General features: G+C 36.4%; 1 protein-coding gene across 1 annotated transcript; it reads left to right on the forward strand.

Moving 5' to 3' along the window:
• The first annotated feature begins 950 nt into the window (after nt 1-950).
• LOC108262935 (carcinoembryonic antigen-related cell adhesion molecule 20) lies at nt 951-25,125 on the forward strand. The gene is made up of 12 exons (XM_047155330.2): nt 951-1,324; nt 1,733-2,050; nt 4,678-4,953; nt 5,050-5,304; nt 10,326-10,454; nt 11,277-11,310; nt 17,176-21,131; nt 21,758-21,781; nt 22,067-22,315; nt 22,464-22,742; nt 22,935-23,201; nt 23,604-25,125. Coding segments are annotated over exons 1-6 (1,029 nt in total). The 5' UTR covers nt 951-1,275; the 3' UTR covers nt 11,279-11,310; nt 17,176-21,131; nt 21,758-21,781; nt 22,067-22,315; nt 22,464-22,742; nt 22,935-23,201; nt 23,604-25,125.
• The last annotated feature ends 317 nt before the right edge of the window (nt 25,126-25,442 follow it).

Raw genomic sequence — 25,442 nt, forward strand, 5'->3', positions numbered from 1 at the left:
TGATGTACTTTTTAATTTTGTTAAAAGATTTTTTTTTTTTTTTAACATCAGTGACGAGTGTCCTGTTGCACTTAATAGAGTGGTACAGGGATGATGGCATTTTTTTTTACCGGAACCTGAATGTTAGCATCGTACTGGTTCCCTCAACATAGGCATTTGGACTGTCGCAAAAAATAAGCTTACAATAGCCTACTAACACATTTTTTCCATCAAGATAATTTTCACAAATGAACACAACTTTTATGAAGTTTGAAGCCTACAGTATTTATTTTGCAAACTGATTTTTAAGTATGTATATTTACATTTTGGCATGCATACTTAAAATTCTAGTATGCATACTTATTTTTCAAGTATGCATATAAACTTTGTGCGCTTAGTGGTTAGCACGTTCGCCTCACACCTCCGGGGTTCGAGTCCCACCGGGGCCATGTGTGTGCGGAGTTTGCATGTTCTCCCCGTGCTGCGGGGGTTTCCCCCAGTCCAAAGACATGCATGGTAGGCTGATTGGTGTGTCTAAAGTGTCCGTAGTGTATGAATGGGTGTGTGAGTGTGTATGTGATTGTGCCCTGTGATGGATTGGCACCCTGTCCAGAGTGACACTTTTGGCCCAATTTGGACATTTTCACTTAGGGGTGTACTCACTTTTGTTGCCAGAAGTTTAGACATTAATGGCTGTGTGTTGAGTTATTTTGAGGGGACAGCAAATTTACAGTTACACAAGCTGTACACTCACTACTTTACATTATAGCACAGTGTCATTTCTTCAATGTTGTCACATGAAAAGTTATAATCAAATATTTACAAAAACGTGAGGGGGTGTACTCATTTTTGTGAGATACTGTAGATAATCATTATACCTGGTCTCCTCCAATAAGGTGGGGTTGGAGTTGGGGAGCGTGCCACATGATAGGGGAGGCTTGGGGGGCTTTAGTTAGAAAAGGTTGAGAACCGCTGTGTTAATCGGATTCAGTGGGCGGCGGCGCCCCAAATATGCTGATTAAAGGCGGAACTTGAATGTGACGATCTGAGATAAACCGGTGCAGGATTACTCTGATAGTTTCCCCTGTAGGCTGTTCACTCCTGCATGTGTGCTTTAATGACGCTGTTTACAGACCTGCTGTCTCGTCTGCTTACTTAGTTATCTTCTCCAGTCGTTTGCTTTCTAGCTCGACTCTAATCGGCACTATTCGGTTTCACATCGGGTGATTAATCAGCACAGATCTTTCTGTAGAGACGCTTATTGAGAAGCAGTGGTGGAGCTCCGGATCTCTCCTGATGGATTTACACGCTGTGTGCTGCTCTCTGCTTCTGCTGTCATGTACAGGTGAACACTATATTCTTCCTATATCTGTGAAGATGAATACAGTGAGTAACTGCAGCGTGGCTTCCTGCAGCATAATAGAAGAAATAAACATTACAGCGCAGTGCAGTTTACACAGTTTCCCTTCCTATAGCCACAAAGGGACTTGGTCTGAAACGTCCTGTATCTCTGGAAACTTTGCGTTTTTTATGCGCTCTCTCTCTCTCTCTCTCTCTCTCTCTCTCTCTCTCTCTCTCTCTCTCTCTCTCTCTCTCTCTCTCATGTATATACATGCTTTCTTACTTTATTATTATTATTATTATTATTATTATTATTATTATTATTATTATTATTATTATTAAAGTGTTTTTATTACAGAGTGTTTTGTTTTATTTTTGTTTTTGTGTTTGTCTTATTTATTTATTCACACAGGAGTATGTTTTGGCCAAGAGGTGTTATTACCCGAGAGAATAAATAGAGCAGTTGGGGAGAATGTGGTGATTACTCCAATCCGTATTCCGGATCCCCCACATCACATCATCAGATGGAGGTTTAATGAGATCTCCATTCTTTCTGGACCTCCAAGTGGAATTATAATACAGCCACCGTACACTGACAGAGTCATTCTGGATCCCACCACTTTAGCTCTGGAGCTCAGGAGCCTGACTGAGAATGATACTGGACTATATTTTCTGACTATAGACACTCCTACAAATCCTTTCACAGGTGTAACCTCACTGCAGGTGTTTGGTGAGTAAACAAACCTTTTCTTTTTAACACAACTGCAGGAAGGTTTTTTTTCTTTAATCTAGTACAGTCCTCATTTTTTAAATGCAAAGAAGAGTCTTTAATACTTATAGGTAACTATAATCAGTTTTTATATAGGTGTGTAAGGATTAAAAGTACACAGATTTGTTCTGCATTACATCTTCACAGCTGAATCTGAATAGGCATCTTTCAAATTTCAAACATTTTCTTTAATTCATATTATTCTTGTATTAGATGACTATGAACATGCATTGGATGTTCTCGCTGAGGCAAAAACAGCAACAACAAAAAAAATTAGTCCAGTTGATTAATTTGATAGACCATGCAATTGAATTAGAAACCAAATATTGTCAAGTCTGACTCTAATGTCTCAAATTCAGAACATAATTTTATAGTAAAATATTGAACTATAAAAAATACAGGAACTATAGAGTTTAGAACCATTTTTGGTAACAGATTTCTGTAATGATCATCCTATAAATAATATTCTACACTACCACTGGGGTAGAACAGTTGTGCCATTTTGACTTCTGCTGCCTTTTTGCAATAAAATTTCGTCTTTTGAAAGCTCCATGACTGGTGACTGAAGATCGGTGACTGGCGTCCACATCAAAGATCTGTAGTTCTATAATAGCAGATTTATTAGACGAAAAATAAGTTGGCAAGGAGTACTTTATTCATTTTTACTCATAAGTTAAGTCTTTAAGTTATTTGGCTGAATGGCAGGTCTGAGGTAAGAGCAGGGGAGCGAGTTCAGCTAACAGACAACAACCGCAGTCTGACCATTACTAGTGTGATCAGATATGACACAGGCCCATACCAATGTGAAGCATCCAACATCATCAGCAAAGCAAGGAGTCCTCCATATATGCATGATATACCTGGTTTTCACAAGACCATGATGGCTCTAAAGCTGACAAAATATGGACTGTTACATTGGAGATGGTCCAGAAAATGTTGCTGTTGAAGCAGATCCAGTGGGACCCTACTAAATCTCTGGGTCTAATCTCATACTGACCTGCTCGGCTGAGTCTAACCCTGCTGCTGAGTTTCAGTGGGCTGTGAATGGAACAGAGCTTGGTGAAATGGCCCAAGAGCTCCGACTGAGCAACATTCAGAGTAGTCAGAATGGCAATTGCACCTGCATCGCCTATAACAAGCAGAACCTGAACTACTCCATGTTTGAACTCATCTGCATCACTGTACTACGTGGATTATAGTTAGTTATTGAATTCATGTGCAACAACAACAACAACGAAAAAAGCAAGCCACTAAATTAAGCCAAAGCAGCTCTCCCAGAAATGTAAAGATTTTTCACTGTTTGATTTTTTGCCTTTCGCAAAACCTTAGCCAACTGTAAAAGATGGCCACAAAAAAGTGGACAAAGGCATATTGAGACATTTTAATTAAACACTGTAAAACATGTTAGCCCAATTAAGTTATGTGAACTAATTTCTTCTCTTTAACTCTAATTGTCATAACAAGTTTTGGATATTGAATTCAAGTTTATAAAAAACATAAAGCAATCCACTGTCTTGACTTGCAACAATTGTAAAACAAAACTTGAAGTTAACCTTTATTTCAACTCAAAAAGTTGAGTTTACTTACATTTCTAAGGCAGCAGGTGACCCTTTGTTTCTAAGTTTAACCACCTGAAATGTCTTACAGTGAAATAAAATTATATAACTCACAGATAAATTGAGGAAATCGTTTGTTGGTGTTTAAAAACCTGCTATATTTTGGACTCATAAAATAGCAGAACTGCTGTATTTAACTAGCAGTTGAATAATTTGTGTACATACTCTGTAAGGAATACAACACAGATAAAACAGGGCATGCTGTTAAAGGGAAATAGTCAGTTATGTACTACAACGTGAAGCCGAGTGTCCTGTGGTGACTGCTACACAAAGCACTAACACCTGAGAATCCTTTCATCAATGTTAAATAAATGTCACCTTTCAGAAGATTTAAAAGATTTCAAGACATTTTTCATCATCAAATATCATCTTTTGTTTATTATTAGGCTTAGATTATGTTGAGTGTCCACCATACACGTCCCTGTGAATGAGATGTTACTATAGAAACGCTAACGTTTTAGAATGAGAGCTCAGATGTAAACCTGCTATTTGATTTGTATTCGGCACCACTGTCAGAGCTGTTGTTATAAAAAATTAATCAACATCTAATGACAAATCAGATTTCAGAATTCAACAGTGCTGTGGTATTAATATAATTTATATACAAGAGGTCTGAAAATAGGTAATTGGTTAGGAAATCAAGCTATATCTGGGAAATTCAAAACAGAAAAGGTTATTAGGATTTCTAAAATAGTAAGTGAAAGTGCTGTTATAGACCAAAAGCTAAAAGTCATAGATATACAGAATCAAAATGCTGTTTGGTTCGATTAAAAATTAATTTGGTATGTGACAAATTGGAAGTAAGTTCTTAAATAAATGATTTGGCAAATATGATACAATAAGCAGATTATGTTTAATGTTGTTATAGCTTTAACAGTCCCAGGCCCTATAACTAATTCAAATTCCATATCAAACCACATTGTTATATGAATGTTTTTGACTGTTTATTTGTTTCCTGTGTGGACTTTACAGAAAAAATATCTGGAGTAGCACTTACTGGACCAACAAATGATCTAATAGAAGGTGTTTCCTCTGCTACATTATCCTGTAACGCGAATGGAACCATATACAGTGCTGAATGGATGAAAGATAATCAGAAACTGTCAGCTAGCGACAGCATCACATTCTCGAATGATAACAGATCAGTGATGATCAGTCCGGTGAGGAGAACAGACAGTGGTGAATATAAATGTACACTCAGCAACCCCATCAGCTCTGACACTGCAACATACAGAATGATTGTTAATTGTAAGTACAAATATATTCCTGGTGCTGATTTGTTTGAAACTGAATAAACATCTAAGTTTAATTTGACAGGCAATGACTCTGTGCTGTGTGTTACAGTTGGACCAGATAATGTGATAATTGATGGACCAGTTGAAATGGAGGAAGGAAATAAATTGACACTGTCTTGCCGTTCTGAATCTACACCAAATGCCTCGTACAAATGGATGTTTAATGGGACTTTACCTGAAGTGAATACAGCTGTATTTACTGTGGAGCAGACTACCTTTATGGACACTGGGAATTACACCTGCATGGCCTCCAATCATGTAACAAGACGTGATGCATCTGGATCCCATGTTTTGGTAGTTAAAGGTGAGATTTTATGCTGTATAAAAGAAATAAAATAGCCTTTACTTCTGTTTAAATAAATCAGACGTAAGATATAAGATGTTTTGAAGTAACATGTAAATAGACCAAGAAAATAATTATATCTCTATAATTCGTACATCACTCTAATTTACACAAAAATATAATTTATACAAAATATTTCGTCAGCTGGGAGAAGGTGTCACACTAAAGATCTATTTAGGATTTTAATATGTTGAGTCACAAAGATGTTATCTGTACCAATCGTGCTGGCTCTTAACCTATATTAATCACAGGATTTTTACAGTATGGATGTTTAATGTAAAGTACAAAGTAAAATAGAAATGGTGTAATGAGAAATTAATATTTCATATGATATATTTACATTTACATTTATTCATTTAGCAGACACTTTTATCCAAAGCGACTTACAAATGAGGAAATACAAACATATATCAAGTGGAGAACAATACAAGTAGTGCTACCATACAATATTTTTTATTGAGTTTGAGTATAAGTGCTGAACGTTTTTTTTTTATAGTGGTGGTGTGGGGCAAGGTAGCAGTTAATTAAGTGTTCGTGGAAAAGATGGGTCTTTAGCCATTTTTTTGAAGAAAGTGACAGATTCTCAAGGCTCTATGGTAACAATTTTTTTTTTACAATTACATAAATTTAGGAGCACGGTTGAAGTTCCATTTTTTTTTTTTTTAGAGATGGTAACGTTAATGTGCCACAATAAAATGCAGAAGTAGACATAAGGAAACCTGAACTTGTCAATTATGACAGAATTTAGGAACATAATGTGAGCCCTGACAAATTAATTTACCTTTTGATAAACTAAATTCAATATTTTCAGTTAATTTTACAGACTGTATGGAAAAAAAACCATTAACCTGTTCCACCTTGTAAACAAATGCAAAAAAGTCAATGTTCAGTCTTTGAAGTCCTCTTAAATATATTTAAAGCTATACTATTCGACATTTTCCACTGTCATGGTTCTGGCCTGGAGTCAGTTTTCGAACCGCTCTGTGTATATTGTGTATATGTCTGAATAATCTCATAGTATGTGTTTAGGTGAGTTCATTTACCCATCAGATGCAAAGTGCTTTAGTTTAATGGTGTTCATTAGGGATTCTCTGATCAGGATTTTTACAGCTGATACCGATTTCTTGTCATCCTGATAGACGGATACCGATCCAGATGCTTGGTCACTGTTAATTGAATTAAAATAATAGCAATGAAATAGGCCTACTGTTGGTTAATTGATAAAAAAAAAAAAAACAAGCATAAAATATTTATTTTTAAATATCTTAAACAGTAAAAAGTCTTAATTAAAAGTAGACTAACACAAAATAATTATCCATATTAGGAAAAAGAAGGCTAATAGCCTTCTAAGGAAATAGCCTACTAAGCTATTAATAGGCCTATTAATGTCAAAATAATATAAAATCCAACCCATAGTAATTAAAAATTATTTCATTTGTCACTTTATTTATATTTTATGAATTTATTATAATATCTATTTGTTATATTCACTTTTTTATTTATAACTAAGCACATTTTCTGTCTTTACATTTTATTATTATTTTTTGTTTGTTTATCAGTTGTTCCTTTTAGATCGTTTCCCCCAGTACAGTGTTGCCATGTGATAATATTGTATTTTGGGGGGGATTAACTCAAAACATGAAAACTGGAGTTGACTTTTCTAGTGATATCTGGTGACCGTGAGATTAAATGAAGTGAATGCGCTGTCTATTAGAGTTGGTGAAGAGAGTGAAGGGAGAGCAGCAGCGTACTGTATGCTTGCAGACGGAAGAGTTGCTACACTTGATTATGATTGGCGAGGAATTACTTAATAAAGAAGTTTGAATTAAACCTACCTTGTAGCGTTAGCATTTTAATTAATTAACTCCACCCGAAGATGCTGTGGCTACACGAGCATGTCACAGTCACATGTTCAGGTCATTTTGCGCAATCAATTAAAGATGCTGGTTTGTGAGATCGGCAAGATTAGAGATGAAGCGGATGATGTACAGTGTTACTCCTGTCATCATAATGGCTTCTTTGCAGTATTTACACACTTGTTCGGTTGACTGAGATGATGAAAAGCAGTGTGAAAGTAACTGTTGCGTGGTGTAGATGCATTTTATAGATGTAGTTTTTATTCTGGTTGTATTATACAACTTCGAACAAGTGACTCGCACCAGTGCACCTAAATATTTTTTCAGAGTCGCACAAAATACTTTTCAGTCGCAAGTTCGACTGAAATGGTTGCACTCTAGAGCCCTGATTCTGCTGTCTGGATTGAGGTTGGAAGTTCATTCCACCATTGAGGGACAGTAAGTTTAAAGGTTCTGGAAAGGGATCATGCCTCGCTGAGTAGTCAGATTGCAGGTTGCGTGATTGAACGTAAACCTCAAGGAGAGTGTTGAGGTAGAGAGGTGTTGTTCCAGACAAGGTCTTGTAGGTGACCATCAAGGCCTTGAATTTGATGCGGGAAGCTACAGGAAGTCAGTGGAGGGAGATGAAGAGGGGTGTGACATGGGTTCTTTTGGGCTGGTTGAAAACAAGGCATGCTGCTGCATTCTGAATATTTATTTACAGCATTTTAGGTTATTGATATTTATCTTGTTTTTCATCTTCACATAAAAGCCTGCAATCACCAACTTGTCTACAAAAAACAAACAGACAAACAAAAAACCACCACAATTATGTCTCCCTTTCTGTTCACTTATATTACACTTATATATACATATATTCACTTATATATACATATATTCTCTCCATAAAAAATATTTATTTAGACCTCTTTTCTGACAGTGGTGGGCTAAAGAAAATCGTGTGTTCTTAAGAGTCCAAACATGTCATTTGTCTTTACTTAAAATGCACAAGTCAAGTCAAGTGGCTTTATTGTCATTTATTGTCACACCATATAAAGCTAGTACAGTACACTAAACTAAATAACTAAATAAGACCTACACATTTTGACATAAAGTGCACGTGCAAATGTGTGTAAACAACACAAGACAGTACAGTAACTACTAAAACAGGACAATAGGCACAGTAAGAGACAGTGTAGCACAGACCAGTACACAGTTCTAACATAAGTAATATAGAAGTTCATTCTGTCAAAACTAATTATAACTGCCTTGAAAATTGTAGCTACCTCTAGTTAAGGTAGTACAGTAATCCAACTGATGTCTCACACAAATAAGGAAGTACAACGTCCAGATCAATTCTACATTGTTAAATAAGTTGGATGGGTTGTGTATAGCCCTATTGCTGAGGTTTCATTTCATTTCCAGTTGTGTGTCAGAATAAAATATGGATTTCTCGTGTAATCTCCCAAAGCTCCAGTTTTTCTGATTAGTAGAAAATTTAAAAACAGTTTTCAATTCATTCCTGAGATGAGACGAACATGAGATGCCAAGCAGGCGGGTAAACATTACCTTTAAAATTATTATTTTGAGAGATACTTTTACCAACCTACAAGTTTCTTATAGAGCAACCTACATGTGAGGTCAATCCAGTTGAGTCCAATCCAGCAACAGAGATGAGGGATCAGGGCCCTGCTTTTTTGTCATGCAGGACAAAACTATGAATAATTAAATTAATCAAATAGTTAATGTTTAATTATGCATAACCATCATTTGCCCTATCATCAAGATATTGAGAGTTCAAATCTGATAATGATAATTATATTACAGTAATCCATGAAGAGATTAAAACTCACTGGGTAGGAGGGATATATATAAGTTCTCCCCTGTCAGTCACGGCGACAATAGCCAATCACAGATATTTGAAAGCTCATGTATGCAGAAGAGGGAAATTACCCCTGTTCTCTGAGTGTGTTCAGTGTGTTCAACTGTGTGTTCAGTAATTTAGCACAAACAGCAGTGGCAGGTTATTTATATAAATGTTAATGATATGTACTGATATTTATTTTTAAATTTTGCACACAGTGCAAGCAGTAGAATAGTTTAAATGCTATGTTTTGTAGATTTTTTTTCCCCCTTGAGAATTGTGTTTTTCCTCAACAACCAATTTAATCAACAATGTAATCTTAAGGGAAGTGGCTTTAAGACTACGGCAGAATCTGAGTGATGTTACAAAGTACAGTGGAGCACTTTCATAAAAAGTGACATCAAGCAGTTTTTTGTACTTCCAGACCAATCAGGTCTCAAGTTGGGGGGCATTCTCTTGATTTTCTGCCTCTAAAGCCTCAGTGAAGACAAACAACCAGTCAATTAACAATTGTTATTTTAAAATATTATATATATATATATATATATATATATATATATATATATATATATATATATATATATATATATATATATATATATAATTATTAACAATGATAAATCTCTGCTATATAACAGTGGGGAGTTAGGTGATTCTAGTTAGGACTAAGTGCGTTGTTATAGTTATATTGTGCATGTTGCATAAGACACTCCGGCCAGCACTGCTTCTGTGGAAAAACTGCCAATTGTGAAAGCACCCTTAGGAATGATTTGATTTGTTTCCCACAAACCTAATATCAGTCATTTCTTGCTGAAAATAATCGGGAGGCCCCTGTGTACTTCCTTGAACTTTCAACCCCTTAAATCCAAAACGGGACCTTCACTCCTCAGATTCTGGTTTGTTAACTGTTCCCACTTCTCGCCTACACTCTATGGGTGACAGGACCCTCACTTCTTTTGCACCAAAACTATGGAAGTCTCTTCCCTCTGAGGTTAGGCATGCTGAATCTTTGAGTATTTTTAAATTTTTAATTTTCTGGTTATTATGTGATTTTTATTGTATTTTTCTTAATTGTTCTCATTGCATGTTTTCTCTTCCTTTATATTTTATTGTATTTTATTTCTTCTCTTGTAGAGCACTTTGAATGCAATTTTTAAAGGCGCTATAGAAAATAAAGTTTTATTATAATTATTATTGTGTAAGAATGTGCAGAGACCCTATGTTAAATGTATATACAACTTTCTCTAAATTGTTCTCTAAATGATTTCTTTGGTTTCTCATAGAAAAAGGCTCTATGGGTGGAGGTGGGGAGTCACTGTCTGCAGGAGCCATAGCTGGGATTGTTATTGGAGTTTTATTGGGTGTTGCTGGAATTGCTGGTTTGATTTTCTACTTTGTTAAAGGCAGAAAATGTAAGTACATTAGCTCAATAGCTTTGTAATTTTCCTTGTAATTTACTTTTTTCATAATTTCTGAAATGGATCTGGGTCACATTTGGGCACAAAATAACTTCAACTTAGGGCCAGATGTAACAAAATTCTTTATTAACCTGAGCTGTCTAAAATTTGGTGCAGAACTGTAAATGGATTTAAATTATGTTAATCTACTATGTAAATCTGGAGCAGATTTTAGTGTGCATTTGTTGTCTGGTTATTTTAATCGTCTAGCATTTACTGGTTTGTTTACAGCTTAATAAAGCAGCGCAAACAGTTATTTTCTTAACAAAATGTTAGACTTTTGTTTAAAAAAATTATGTTTCACTTTGCGTTGTTAGAGGTAATACAAGCTCCTGAAAGTGTGACCAGAAATTGTAAGGGTACCAATACATTTCAACATAACTGTTTTCTATTTTATTGTTGTTCAAATATTACCAGCAGGCCTGTTTATTGGGGAATCATCATATAATAATTTTAAAAAATGTCATTAATATTCTGCCAGCGGTTTTACATAGACAAGTTTTAGTTTCAGTTGTATCTATAACCAAATTTCAGATCATGATTGGAGTAAAATTATTATTATTATTATTATTATTATTATTATTATTAGTAGTAGTAGTAGTAGTAGTAGTAGTAGTAGTAGTGTTAGCAGTTTTAGTTATTTATTTAATTGTTATTTATTTATTTTAAAACATAATTGTTTCAATGATGTTTTAAACACTTGTCGCATGTGACTGCTAACTATTTTGTAAACAATTACTCTTAAATCTGATTTATTGTAATAAATTTTCTGTGCAGGATAGAAAGCTCCAGAGGAAACAACAAAATTGAGGTATGTGTAAAGAACTTCAGTCATTTATATATATATATATATATATATATATATATATATATATATATATATATATATATATATATATATATATATATATATATATATATACAGCATCTCACAAAAGTGAGTACACCCCTCACATTTTTGTAAATATTTGATTATATCTTTTCATGTGACAACACTGAAGATATGACACTTTGCTACAATGTAAAGTAGTGAGTGTACAGCTTGTATAACAGTGTAAATTTGCTGTCCCCTCAAAATAACTCAACACACAGCCATTAATGTCTAAAGCGCTGGCAACAAAGTGAGTACACCCCTAAGTGAAAATGTCCAAATTGGGCCCAATTAGCCATTTTCACTCCACAGTGTTATGTGACTTGTTAGTGTTACAAGGTCTCAGGTGTGAATGGGGAGCAGGTGTGTTAAATTTGGTGTAATCGCTCTCACACTCCCTCATACTGGACACTGGATGTTCAACATGGCACCTCATGGCAAAGAACTCACTGAGGATCTGAAAAAAAGAATTGTTGCTCTACATGAAATGGCCTAGGCTATTAGAAGATTGCCAAGACCCAGAAACTGAGCTGCAGCACAGTGGCCAAGACCATACAGCGGTTTAACAGGACAGGTTCCAATCAGAACAGGCCTCCCCATGGTCGACCAAAGAAGTTGCGTGCACGTGCTCAGCGTCATATCCAGAGGTTGTCTTTGGGAAATAGACGTATGACTGCTGCCAGCATTGCTACAGAGGTTGAAGGGGTGGGGGTCAGCCTGTCAGTGCTCAGACCATACGCCGCACACTGCATCAAATTGGTCTGCATGGCCGTCGTCCCAGAAGGAAGCCTCTTCTAAAGATGATGCTCAAGAAAGCTCGCAAACAGTTTGCTGAAGACAAGCAGACTAAGGACATGGATTACTGGAACCATGTCCTGTGGTCTGATGAGACCAAGATAAACTTAATTGGTTCAGATGGTGTCAAGCGTGTGTGGCAGCAACCAGGTGAGGAGTACAAAGACAAGTGTGTCTTGCCTACAGTCAAGCATGGTGGTGGGAGTGTCATGGTCTGGGGCTGCATGAGTGCTGCCGGCACTGGGGAGCTACAATTCATTGAGGGAACCATGAATGCCAACATGTACTGTGACATACTGAAGCAGAGCATGGCCTCAGGGCAGTATTCCAGCATGATAATGACCCCAAACACACCTCCAAGATGACCACTGCCTTGCTAAAGAAGCTGAGGGTGAAGGTGATGGACTGGCCAAGCATGTCTCCAGACCTAAACCCTATTGAGCATCTGTGGCGCATCCTCAAACGGAAGGTGGAGGAGCACAAGGTCTCTAACATCCACCAGCTCCATGATGTCGTCATGGAGGAGTGGAAGAGGAATCCAGGGGCAACCTGTGAAGCTCTAGTGAACTCCATGCCCAAGAGGGTTAAGGCAGTGCTGGAAAATAATGGTGGGCACACAAAATATTGACACTTTGGGCCCAATTTCTACATTTTCACTTAGGGGTGTACTCACTTTTGTTGCCAGCAGTTTAGACATTAATGGCTGTGTGTTGAGTTAATTTGAGGGGACTGCAAATTTACGCTGTTACACAAGCTGTACACAAGCTGTACACTCACTACTTTATATTGTAGAAAAGTGTCATATCACAGCTTGCCACTTATGGGACTGTTCACACGTCGCTCACTTGGGAAGTGATGTCACCAGGATGCACTATGGGAAGAATGCAAGCTGGCAGAGGCAGTGTGGGCAATGTTATGCTGGGGTCCTGGCATTTATGTGGAAGTTACTTTGACACATACCACCTACCTAAACACTGTTGCCAACCAAATACAGCTCATCATGGCAACAGTACTCCCTAATGGCAGTGGCCTCTTGCACCAGGATAATGTGACCTGCCACACTGCAAAAATTGTTCAGGAATGATTTGAAGAACATGACAAAAAGTTCAAGGTGTTGACTTGGCCTCTGATTGTGCATCTGTTTAATGTGCTGGACAAACCAGTCCGATCCATGGAGGCCACACCTCGGAACTTACAGGACTTAAAGGATCTGCTGCTAACGTCTTGGCACCAGACACCACAGCACACCTTCAGAGGTCTTGAGTAGTCTATTCCTCAATGGGTCAAAGTTGTTTTGGTGGCACAAGTGTTTTACTGTTATGACTGAGAGGTCACAAATACAAAGTAATTCACTTTATTAGTGGCCTATGATAACCTAAACACCTAAACCTTATATTCTATTGCATAATGATAATGAAGCTTCTTTCCCACAGCAACACCAAGTGAAGGACAACATGTGAGCCTCTTTCTTAAATTTCCAGTTTTGCAGTCCATACACCATGCAACGAGTTTATTCAGATCATGTAGCTGACAGTTTCTTTGCTTTTATTACTTTACCATCAAATGATTCTTGATAGTGTTTATAATACAGAAGTAATTAAAGTGGCAAAGACTCTTCCAGATACTGTAGATAGATATCTCTTATTGTAAGCCACTGAGGACGCCACTGAGGACTTCGACCTCATACACCACGTAGGCAGAGCAATTTCACTTCTCACTCTGGTAGTTATTGACACAGTAATATTTTCTAGCAAATAATATAATGAAATAAGCTAAGGACTGTTTCTTCAGATACAAACTGCATTTTCATGAGCAGAAATCCATACAGAGCCTTCAGTGCTCTGATGCAGTGCCATAGTTCTTTAACCAAACTATAACACCTTTATGTGATTTCAGTTACTTTATCGACTGAACCAAAGCAATAAGAGAAGAGTGGCTGTTACTTAATCTCATATAGTTTATGACTTAAAACTTTTAATATGCCTATATTTATACAGTTATGTTTATTTTCCAGTGCCACATACCATAAAATAGGAGCAAAAAATTCAGCGGGGAAAAAAAAAGTTTGCCAGTTGCAGTAGTACATTTTTTAACGTGCGTATATTCAGTGTGAGTAGTACATGTTTTAAGATGACTGAAAAGGGCACAACAGTAATCAACCATGCACAGCATACAATGTTATTGCATTATTTATTTATCATAAGTGCCATGGCATTAGACATATCTAAAAAGTAACAGCATGCAATATTTTGACTTATAATTTGTGTAAAAAATATTGAATTAATAACCTATTTCCACCACTAATGTTGGGTTGTTTATATAACTGGGATGATGCCACTGCTAGTCATTATCACGCTGGCCCACATCGCTCTGATCCAGAAGAATACTGCTGTTTTAATAAACTGTAATTAAACTGTGGCTAGGCATATACAGTAGTTAGTTAATTTTAGCAAGTTAGCTAACATCTACTGGCTTTGCTTAGGCCAGCATAGTGAATCATTTGACTTAAGTAGGGCCAGAAGCACTCGTCCTCAACTTCCGCACTGTAGTCCAGATAAATATAACGCTAACAAATGTATAGCATGAGAAGCTCATGACCAGTGATGAGTTGTCATGACTCTTGAGAGGTTTTTTTTTTCCACTTGACTGGATATTAAACTGAAATTATTGTCTTGCTAAACTGAGCCTATTCCACTAATATACTGTACAACATACAGACATTGGCTGAATGAGAAAAGAAGAGACCTTTGAAATTTGAAAAAGTACTTTGAATAATATCTGTAATAATTAATAAGTAATAATGTACAATTACTCAAGTATTTTGCACCCATGTGCAACAGCTTGTGTTTAAGATAAGATAAGAAAAGATGCACCTTTATTGATCCAAATAGGAGAAATTCAAATTGACACAGCAGCACAAGTAGGATGAGTAACGTCAAAGAAAGAAAGAAGGAAAATAATTTCCATAAATACATATACAATAGAAATAATAGAAACAATAAAACAGATCTGTGTGTATGTATACATGCTACAGTTCTATTTGTATATGTACATGTGCAATATCCTCAGTTTTTATATACATGTGTAAGATCTGTGAAATGGCAATTAACTGAATGTGTGTTTCTGTGGGACTCAATCAGTGGGGTAGGAGGTACTGGGTATTGTTGTATTGTGGAGTCTGATCGCTGATGGCACGAAAGAGCCCCCCAGACGTTTTGAGGCACATGGCTGGATGAATCTGTGGCTGTATGTGCTCCTAAGCCCCCTCAGCTCAGTGTAGAGAGGATGTGAAGAATTGTGATGATAGCTTCCCTCTCATCATATTTTCAGTCACTTCCTCCACCCTGTCCAGTTCCATCCCTATACCACAGAGCTGGCCTTCCTCACCAACTTGTTCATTTTGTTGGTACCACAAGTCCCAATGCCACTTCCCCAGCACACTACAGCAAAGATGATAACATTGGCCAATACAGACTGTTAAAACATCCGTAGCAGCCTAGTGCGCACATTCAAGGACCTGAGCCTCCTCAGAAAGAACATCCTACTCTGTCCTTTCTTATAGAGGGCCTCAGTGTTTTCTGACCAGTCCAGTTTCTTATTGAGTTGCACACCTAGGAACTTGTAGGTGTCCACTATTTCCACTCCCTCCCCCTTTATGGGACAGGGGTGGGGGGCCACTTGCTGCGCCAGAAGTCCACCACCAGCTCCTTGGTTTTCCTGATGTTGAGCTGGAGGTGGTTGTTGTCACAATATCTTTATTGTCACAATACTCCTCCTCCTTTTTATCTCAGATACAGCTAACGATGGAGGAGTCATCCGAAAACGTCTGCTGGTGGCACGTTCCCGAAGTGAAGCAGAAGTTAGAGGTGTAGAGGGTGAACAAGAATGGAGACAGTACAGTTCCCTGGAGGTGCTCCAGTGTTGCTAGTCACCACATCTAACACCATGGCTTTTATGCTGCTAGTGTGAACTGAAAAATTAAATTTAAAAAATGAAAGTGTAACTGTCATTGAGAAAACGGCTTTCAAAACAGAATTGGCCTGATGGCACATTAAATCAGAACTTATATTTTACTTTCACACTATCCGTTGTTACCCAGATGAGGATGGGTTCTCTTCTGAGTCTGGTTCCACTCAAGGTTTCTTCCTCAGTTCATCTTAGGGAGTTTTTCCTTGCCATCGTTGCCAACTTGCTCAATAGGGATAAATTCACACACTTAAAATCTGTATCCTGTGTTTATATGTTTCTGTAAAGCTGCCTTGAGACAATGCCCTGTTAAAAGCACTATACAAATAAAATTGTATATTTTATACATTTTAGATAAGGCAGGCGAGCGAGCGGATAGACGGATGGACAAACTTGATATATCTTGAGCTATTTTCCGCGAGTGAATTGTCTTTGTTTTTAAAAAATAATTAAAGTAGTAAAGTAACTCCAGCTTGTCCTGACCAGCCACCAGTTGCAACAAACCGGTAGACCATCTTTGCAAGTGCTGCTAGAAAGGAAATATGTTCTGAATTACTGAAGCCTTAAGAAATAACACGACAGTAAGGCAATAAGAAAATCATAAACATTTATTGATCAGCTTAGTCAAGTAATAATGAAGCTGGAAAATAATTAACCAGCTGGCAGCAATGGTAGCTTGGTAAAACACGCTGAATTTTTCAGCAGGGAGAATGTTTCAAAGACTGTAATTATTAACTGAAGAGCTTCAAACTCTTTAATGGTTTTCTAAATCCAGTGATATTAATACATGCCAAAAACAAGAGTCCATGCACTTTTCACTTTCAGCACTGGCATTGGGAATACCCAAAAGCAGTTTGTCTTCAGCTAGATCACTAACATATTAGGAATGACATTTAAATGATTACAATGATGAAAGTAAAGATGGTATATATTGGAAAAGATATCTTTTGTAAACCATATTAAGGAACAAGCAAATGATTTGTGTGAAGATTAGTGTGGGATGATAACCTGCAGCATAACTGTTACTTCATCTTTTCCAAACAGCTACAGCTAATCCTGCCACACAAATCATTTATTCTGATGTGTGGACCACACTGACCAAGCCTGCCAGTCACCTTCTAAAAAGTAAGCACACAATTCAGCAATTCTGCAAGAGACATTTGTGGACCTGCCATTGTTGTGGAAGAAAAAATTACGAGTCCAAGCTCTTGAAGTAACTGAATGGTTTTGCTGCAGATTCTGCTTGAATAGAAGTGGGTATTGTTGGCTATTTCAATGGAACCCTCAGTGTTTAAGGAATTTAGTAATTAGATTTTCTTGCTTTTAATATTAGATGCAAATGTATTAAAATGTACAATATCACTTCCGAATACAAATTACAACAAAGTACAATGAGATTCAGCATGCATTTACCCCATCAAGCAACGAAGTATGAAGAAAATTTTATGAATATACACAGTACAAATGTAATAGTAGTAGTGCAATATTGGATGCAATAATATAAATAATATACATTCTGTTCACATTTTGTTGAGAAATCAAATTCTCCAGGCTGTAATAAATTAAATGTAATACATGAATTGAAATGGCATGTGTGGCCCCCAGATAACCTTTGATTAGAAATTTATGTTCAATATAACAAAGGGCATGTTTAAAAAGTGCCATAAAACATGCTTGCTGTTTAGCCATCTTGTAAACTATTAGATATAGACCCTGACTGTGTTTTTTCACCTTTGGACCTGCTTAACTCTGTTACTCAGGGAACTAAAATGAGGAAGTAATAAAAGTTAGAAATTTACTGGATGTTCAAATAAAATAAGTGCAGTGGTTCCCAGCATGTAACAAAACAAACAAACAAAAAAAACAACAACAATAATCTGAATACTGTACTGTAACTTTCTTTACTAATAAAAAATGCTAATATTTTTGTTAACCTATTTTTGTGTTTCATCTAGGCCTATGTAATTTTATCCAATATGGGTGTATATAATTGTTTTATTTAAATTTTGACAATGCTTGGTAGGAAATCACATAAATCAGATTGTATGAATGGCAAAGTTTAGGGTCGCAGCTTTCTTTCAACATTTGTTTGAACTCCACGGAATCTCATGATAATTTTTATTTATTATTCTTTTTTTTTTAAATAAACTCATACTCCCAGATCTCTAATTAGGGTTTAAGATTACACTTTGGTATACTTTCATCTATGACCTCTAGAATGACAAATGTATACAGTTTACATTTTTTTTTTATGATTTATTTAGACATTTCTGCTTTCTTGTCTTAAAATAACATAACATTGTTGTCATTCATAATCTTTTGTTTGCAGTCATGCTGTCATATTATGTTTAATGTTCATCCTTTCTGTCACTGGGTGGCTCTCTTTGGCTCTGGTCTGATTATTAAATTTTCGAGGAAAAAAATTGTATTTGTTGGTGTATTAGAGTCATGTGTCATTTTCAGTCCTGCAGAGTGAAGAGCACAATGTATTATTTTGATCTTGCCCTAAAATATTTCTCCATCTGTTGTGTAAATCCTTGGAGAAACTTTGATTGTAAGTTTTAGTGTTCATCTTTGTAATTTTAAATGCTGTGTGCATGTATTTATTTAATTTTGCTATTTTTAAGTTTATCACACAGCATATACCCAGTCTCAGAGATCAGTTATGTCTTCTGTAATAATTTAATTTATTTTCGTTACACTTTCATTTCAGTTTCACAAAAAATATAAGGAGATTAAGAGAAATTGCATAATCCCACTTAAGAAACTAAAGTAAGATATCTATCTTATAAGAAAGATATCTTTCTATGCGCACTCAAGGACACGTAGACAGAGGACAGAGTGCATACATTTTTGAAAATATTTCATATGAATTCAAAATTACACTTATTTGAAAATATATTTAAGTAACTTGCCAAGGTGCTGTTCTAATTGCAGGTCATGCTTTTTTAAGGTCCTATCATGTTGGAGGTCTTAGCATGATATGGTACTGATGATTGATACATTTCCTTATGTTTATGAAATGCATAAAATAATATTTAGTATTTTATAATCTGCCATAGAAGATTATTCCATATATTCCAGAAGAAATGCTGGTACGTACATTGCCAATTCTAAATTGCCCCTAGGGTGTGTGTGTGTATGCGTGCGTGGTCAATGTTTTCTGGCATAGGCTCCAGATCCACCTTGACCAGGATAAAGTGAAGATGAATAAATTAATCTCCTGAATAAGGGTTACTTAAGAACTGGTTATTTGTTCCTGCTTATTTGTTGCATAGTTACCTATGAGAATATGGTCATGTATAAAGTCTTAGCAATATAGTTTTTTTTCTGAGTGAACAAATGGATTCTAAGTGATCAAATGGCAAGTCTGATAGCTTTACATAATATTTATTAATTATGCCTCAACTCATTTAAAGAATCCTCTGTCCTGTGTGCGTGGCGTTTCCATGTTCTCCCTGAGCTTCTGGGGTTTCCTCTGGGTACTCCGGTTTCCGCCCCAGACCAAAGACATGCGTTGTAGGCTGATTGATATGCCCTGCAATGGGTTGGCCTGTGATGTGTCCCAAGTCCCCTGTGACCCTATGTAGGATAAGCAGTATAGAAAATGGATGGATGGATGGATGGGTGGATGTTTAGCATTCACTAAAACTTCAACTCTCTTTTATTTGTTTCATCTCAGTACTCAAAATTGAAACTTTTAGCAAACTCCATGACACAGAGCTGAGACAGTTTCAGGAAACCATTTCAGTATTTCTATGTTGAAGTATTTTATTTTTCCTGTTGTTTTTTTTTCGGTTTTTTTTTTTTTCCTGTGGACTGGACTGTAAATGGGTTTTGTGGCAGTTTCATCTTAACAGGAATACTCTGATAAATTAATAGTTTCCACATGTGGTGATGTTGGTGCAAACAGTGAATACATGGGGGTGAGTGATAATGGATATCTCATATAGTTGGCGGTGGCACTCAAACCCAAACAAACTCCTAAACTTGCATGAACAACACTCATAAGGTACTGTAACTGGGGTAACTATGGTTACCTAGTTACAGTGGTACTACTCTTTTTGCACAAGATATGTGTTATTTTGCTGATAATAAGAGCTAATGGTTTTGCGATATGATTTTAACATATCATTTTCTTTTTAGGGTTTGTCACACATATTAGCTGTAATGTTTTAGCTACCAGAAAAGTTCCATACTTGCAATGAGATTTACAACATCATTGCAACATAATGCGTTCACAAAAAAACACTGTGTACTGTTTTAACTTGCAAGGACCTGTTGCTAAAGTGTTGGTTTTGTAATCCCTTGTGCAAAAGGAAACCTTTCTCCTTGGAGATAGTCTTTGCAACTCACAGCTACAGTGACGAAAATAACAGAACATTTAATTGTGCAAAATTTAAAATCTCTCCACTTTCCCTCTACACTAAGGTATGATTTAAAAAAGATTTTAGACTTAGCCAAGGAAGACTTTATATTTACAATGCAGACGCAATTATTAAAAATAATTTACAAGTGAGGCAGTAATATAAAATAGCTGAGCAGCTGAGGGTTAAGAAGGTCAAACAGTGACTCTGGAATTTGATTAGATAGATAGATGGATAGATAGACCGATAGATTGATGGATGCGCCTTCTGTGAAAGACTGAATAAAGTGTGATGAAGGTTTAAGCTGAGTGATGCCTGATGAATTTAGGGCAGACTAGTAAAGATAAACTTTCCACTTCGGATTTCCAGAATGTGCTTATGTGGCCATCACCATGTATTAATACTACCAAGTATTAATCTCAATTTTTCCAAATATATAAATAAAAAATTAACCAGGCCCAAAGTCCTAATATATTATGTCAGAACATATTGTGTAATCTGGGAATCTACTAACTTCCTGTTAATTTGTATACTTATAATCCTGAAGATATATTAAGTTGCATTTTGAGACTCAGAGAGAAGACATAAAGATGCAGCTGTATATGTATATAAATCTGCTACTGACAGTTACAGGTAAGCTTACTCTATCCCATGCCTTTACATACAGTTGTCTCTATATTACAATAAATACATCCTTTATTTATTTACTTTGTTTATTTTGTTATTTTTACATCTGTGAACATATTGAAATGTTCAGTAGCAAGGTCCAGGTCATTTAAATTAATGATTACCTTTTCTTTTTTTTAATGAACTGTATTACATTTTTTATTTTGAAATCATTAAATAAAAGCATGATTGAACTTGTTTTGATATCATTATACATATTGTATATAGTGAAAATATCTTCAAATACCATGATATAATATTGTGCCACATTGCCCATGCCTACTAATAGTTAAAAGTCAAAATGACTGGACTGGTGTAATCTAGTAGCTGTTTGACCACTTACTGTATTTGTGGAGGTTCAGCAGAAATTATATAAGGTCTCAGTTGATGTCTTTGTTACTACAACTTGACATCTTTTAAGTAAGGACTTCTATAAGGGTTTACCAAGTATCAATAACCATGTCTATATTTTAAACAATTTCATTTACTAATATATACACTTACTTGTATTATTGTTGGTGTTTTTTTTTAAGTATATCTTGTTCAGTCATTAATTCTGGAAAATCTAAGAAAGTAATTGTGTTTTATTTCAGGGCTTGTGCAAGTGGTTACTGCAAGTGAGTTGATCTGTCTGTGTCTTCCATTCTGTCTGTCTACTTACAAACCTGTGTGTCTGTCTACCTACTTATCTGTCTGCCTGCATGCCTTATGGTTATCTTTCTCTTCTGTAAAATAAAATTGTAATAGACTGTATACACATTTCCATATGAGACAATGATAAATCCATTCAGGCTTTCAGTTTTAGCATTAAAGGACATTTCAGCAAGAAGCAGAGGTGTTGCTGAGTGTATATTCTTTGTTTATTAGGTTCTCAGTTCCAAGACCATTTTTTATTTTTCTAGGTAAGCCACAGTGGGTAAAGATCTCAGGCCCTGATGAGGTAGTAGCTGGAGTGAGTGCCCTCTATGAGTGTTCTGCAGTCTGCAGTCGTACCTGTTATTATACCTGGAACGTGAAAGGCCAGTCATTTCCTGGAAGCAAATTTACTCTGACTGAAAATGGCGTAGACACGTCCATCTCACTAGCATGCACCGTGACAGATGAAGACCATAAGCACTTTGTCAGCGAGATCAGATCAGTCACAGTGATAAGTATGTTCATTCTGCAGCAAAGAGAATTTGAACTTTCTCTGAAAACATTCATGTGTTTTAATTAAATTCAGCTAAATAACACTTGACCAACACATTTCATACACAAGTGACATCATTAAGCTAGTGATTGTCCTTTGAACTCTTACAGATCCAGTTTCTGTGAAGCCATCGACTAATCAATCAGTACTTAACCAGCAGCCTAAAGTGGGTCGGTCATTTCGTTTAACATGTGATGCAGCCTCCCCACCAGTCACTATAACCTGGCTTAAGGATGGTGAACCTCTTACATTAGACTCCAGGATGAGCCTATCCACGGACAATGGGACTCTGTTTTTTCGCCTACTTGAAGAGTCAGATAGTGGCCGATATCAGTGCAAGGTCCTTAATGGAAGTTTCAGTGTAATAAGCAAGGCCTACTGGATTTATCGTGAGTAAGCCGTATTTATTTTATATGTCATATTTCCTTATTGTCCCCATAAAATGCGGAGTTCTCCATGTGTCCTATCATCTATCACATAAATCAGATAATCAGATGAACTTACCTAACCTTTCCAGAATGATGACAGATAAGGTCAAATACTAATATATAACAGATGTTACATATGATCTCCTCCTGCAGTTGGATATGTTTTTGTGAGCATAACTGGGCCAAACCAAGCTGAATTAGGCATACAAAGTGAGTACACTTGTTATGCACAGTGCAGGATGGATTGCACTGTGCAGTGGGCCTTGCATGCAGGCTTTCCAAGGGGAAGACTTATTGCTGAGGGACCAAAGATTCTCTGGACTCCCTCTGACATTGGACAGACGCAGGTCTTCACTTGCATCACTTTGAACCCGGGAGCAGGCAATATTGGGCAGGTCTCCAAAATTGTGACTGTTGTAGGTGAGTACATGCAACAAAATACTGGGGCCAGCTAGAGGTTAAGAGCAGGAATAGTGATCCACACTTTACAAGAGCTACATTATATCTATCTTCTTTTTTTTTTTTTTTAATGGTATGCAATGAATACTCTGTGTGCATCACTACCCCAGTCAGAGATATTAGTTGTTTTAAAAACCTGTGATGGTTAGAGATCATTAAGAAAATGATCATTAATGAAAAACACTGCCATCTTGTGGGGAGATGAAGAACAGCCTTACCAATCTCAAAACACCCTTACTAAGCTTGTCAATCATTATATCTTAAGTTCATTATGATTTCATTTTTCAAAAGTTATGTATAAAGAAATGGCTGGCCTTTTTGTGATTTTGTGATTTGGTAAACAGTGTGATTTGCTCTTTGCAGAGGCGCAGCCACGCCCCATGCCCAGTAATGCTGTGTCAGCCAAACCCAGTATAGCCGTGGTGAGCAGTGTGACTCTGCTGATCCTGGTTTCTGCTTGTGTCTGATTGTCACCACAGAAGAATAAGCTCTACACACAGTCCAAGAATTGCTATTTCTCTACTATAGTACTTCCTCTGTGTAGAGTCCATTGAATTAAGACTGAAGTCTCCTCAACATGTCTGTTTTGTCTTACTTTGTACTGACATATATATTTAAACATAAAACAGGTAACACATATTTTGTGTTGAGCAAGTAGCATCATTGAAACTTTCATTGAAACCTTGCTTCAGTTCAGTTCAATTTTATTTGCATGATGCTTTAAAAAATAGATATTGTCAGAGAACCTGTAACAGTAGAGTTCGATACCTAAGGAGTAAAGACATGACAGTGGAAAAACACTGAGACACTGAGGAAGCACCCTTGAGCAGAACCAAGTTTAAAATGGAACCTGCCATCTTCTGAGAGACAATGGAATGTGGGATTATACTGCAAATCATTATTCTTCTAAAACTGTATAATATAAAGTCAAATGCTACTATGTGGAGTGAAAGTCCTGGGATGAGAACAGGACCGTCTTTATCATCACAGCAGCACTTCTTACGTGCAAGTCTATATTATACCGATGACATTATCATGACATTTAAGCATAAACTTGCTTGTGACCTAACCAATCTTTATGGACTGGTTAGTTCATCATATGTCTCCCATTAATAAAATCAGTCCATACTGAGAAAAAAATTACTCCCACCATCAGTCAAAATAGAAAGACAGTTGTACTGAGAAACTGCCACATTTTGCTAAACAAACTCCATACATCTAAACATAGGGGTAGAGATCCGGTAAATGCACATGAGTGTTACACCCCTATTATTTTTCTGTGTTAAGCATAAGAACCTATTCATTTTGGTGTGTCCATAAATAATCATTCATGTGCAGTGAGCCAAGATGGAAGATGGTTTTAATCTACAGTGTTTTACAAGTAAAGCAGGATCAAATCGAAGCACTAAACTGTTAAAAAGGCTGACAATGATACAAGTGCTGCAAAAGCTAGACATTTCCACCAAAAGAACCAGACACATGTAAGAAATAGTTGTAGGCAGAATAAAGTGAGCCACAACCAAATATACAAACACATATATTAATACACACAAAGCAACACTACAATCATGCAATAGGACAACTAAAATCCACATCCTTTAAACAAAAGGGCCATCAACACACCCAGATAGACAAACCTGTATGCACACCTGACACAGTGAAAGGTTTCAGTATTGATGTGCACTCGGCAGAACTGGGTCTTCCAACACTGTACCTTGATCGTTTTAAAAAATGAAAATAGAAAAAATCAATACAAATCTATCTTAACATAGCCTATCCTAGCATATCTTAACAGCAACAATCTAAATGTAAATAAAAGATCTAGAAAATTCTATACACCTGTACATATTTGGTCAAAAACAATATTAAAGCTGTGCTGATTACATCATACAGATTTTTTCTTTTTTTCTTTTCACAGAACAGGCTTTGACACTGTTTGCTCTGCATTGCAGGATAAGATTGTCTTTCTCTGGGTGCCCTTTATACATCGAGACCCTTTGATCCTCTGTCAGAGATACACAGTCGTAACCCTGCTCACCAAACGTTAGGCTTGCCTATTATTAAATGTGTGCTGCCTAGGAACAAATGCATGTACGCATACTGGTAAATACTGGTTAATAATTGACAGCTTTACTGCAATGTGTAGTTAGTTCCTTTTCAATTATATTATTTTAATATTTCTGCTATGTCAGTTCAGCCTAT

This window comes from Ictalurus punctatus, chromosome 1 (assembly GCF_001660625.3).
Source record: "Ictalurus punctatus breed USDA103 chromosome 1, Coco_2.0, whole genome shotgun sequence".
NCBI classification, from domain to species: Eukaryota; Metazoa; Chordata; class Actinopteri; order Siluriformes; family Ictaluridae; genus Ictalurus; species Ictalurus punctatus.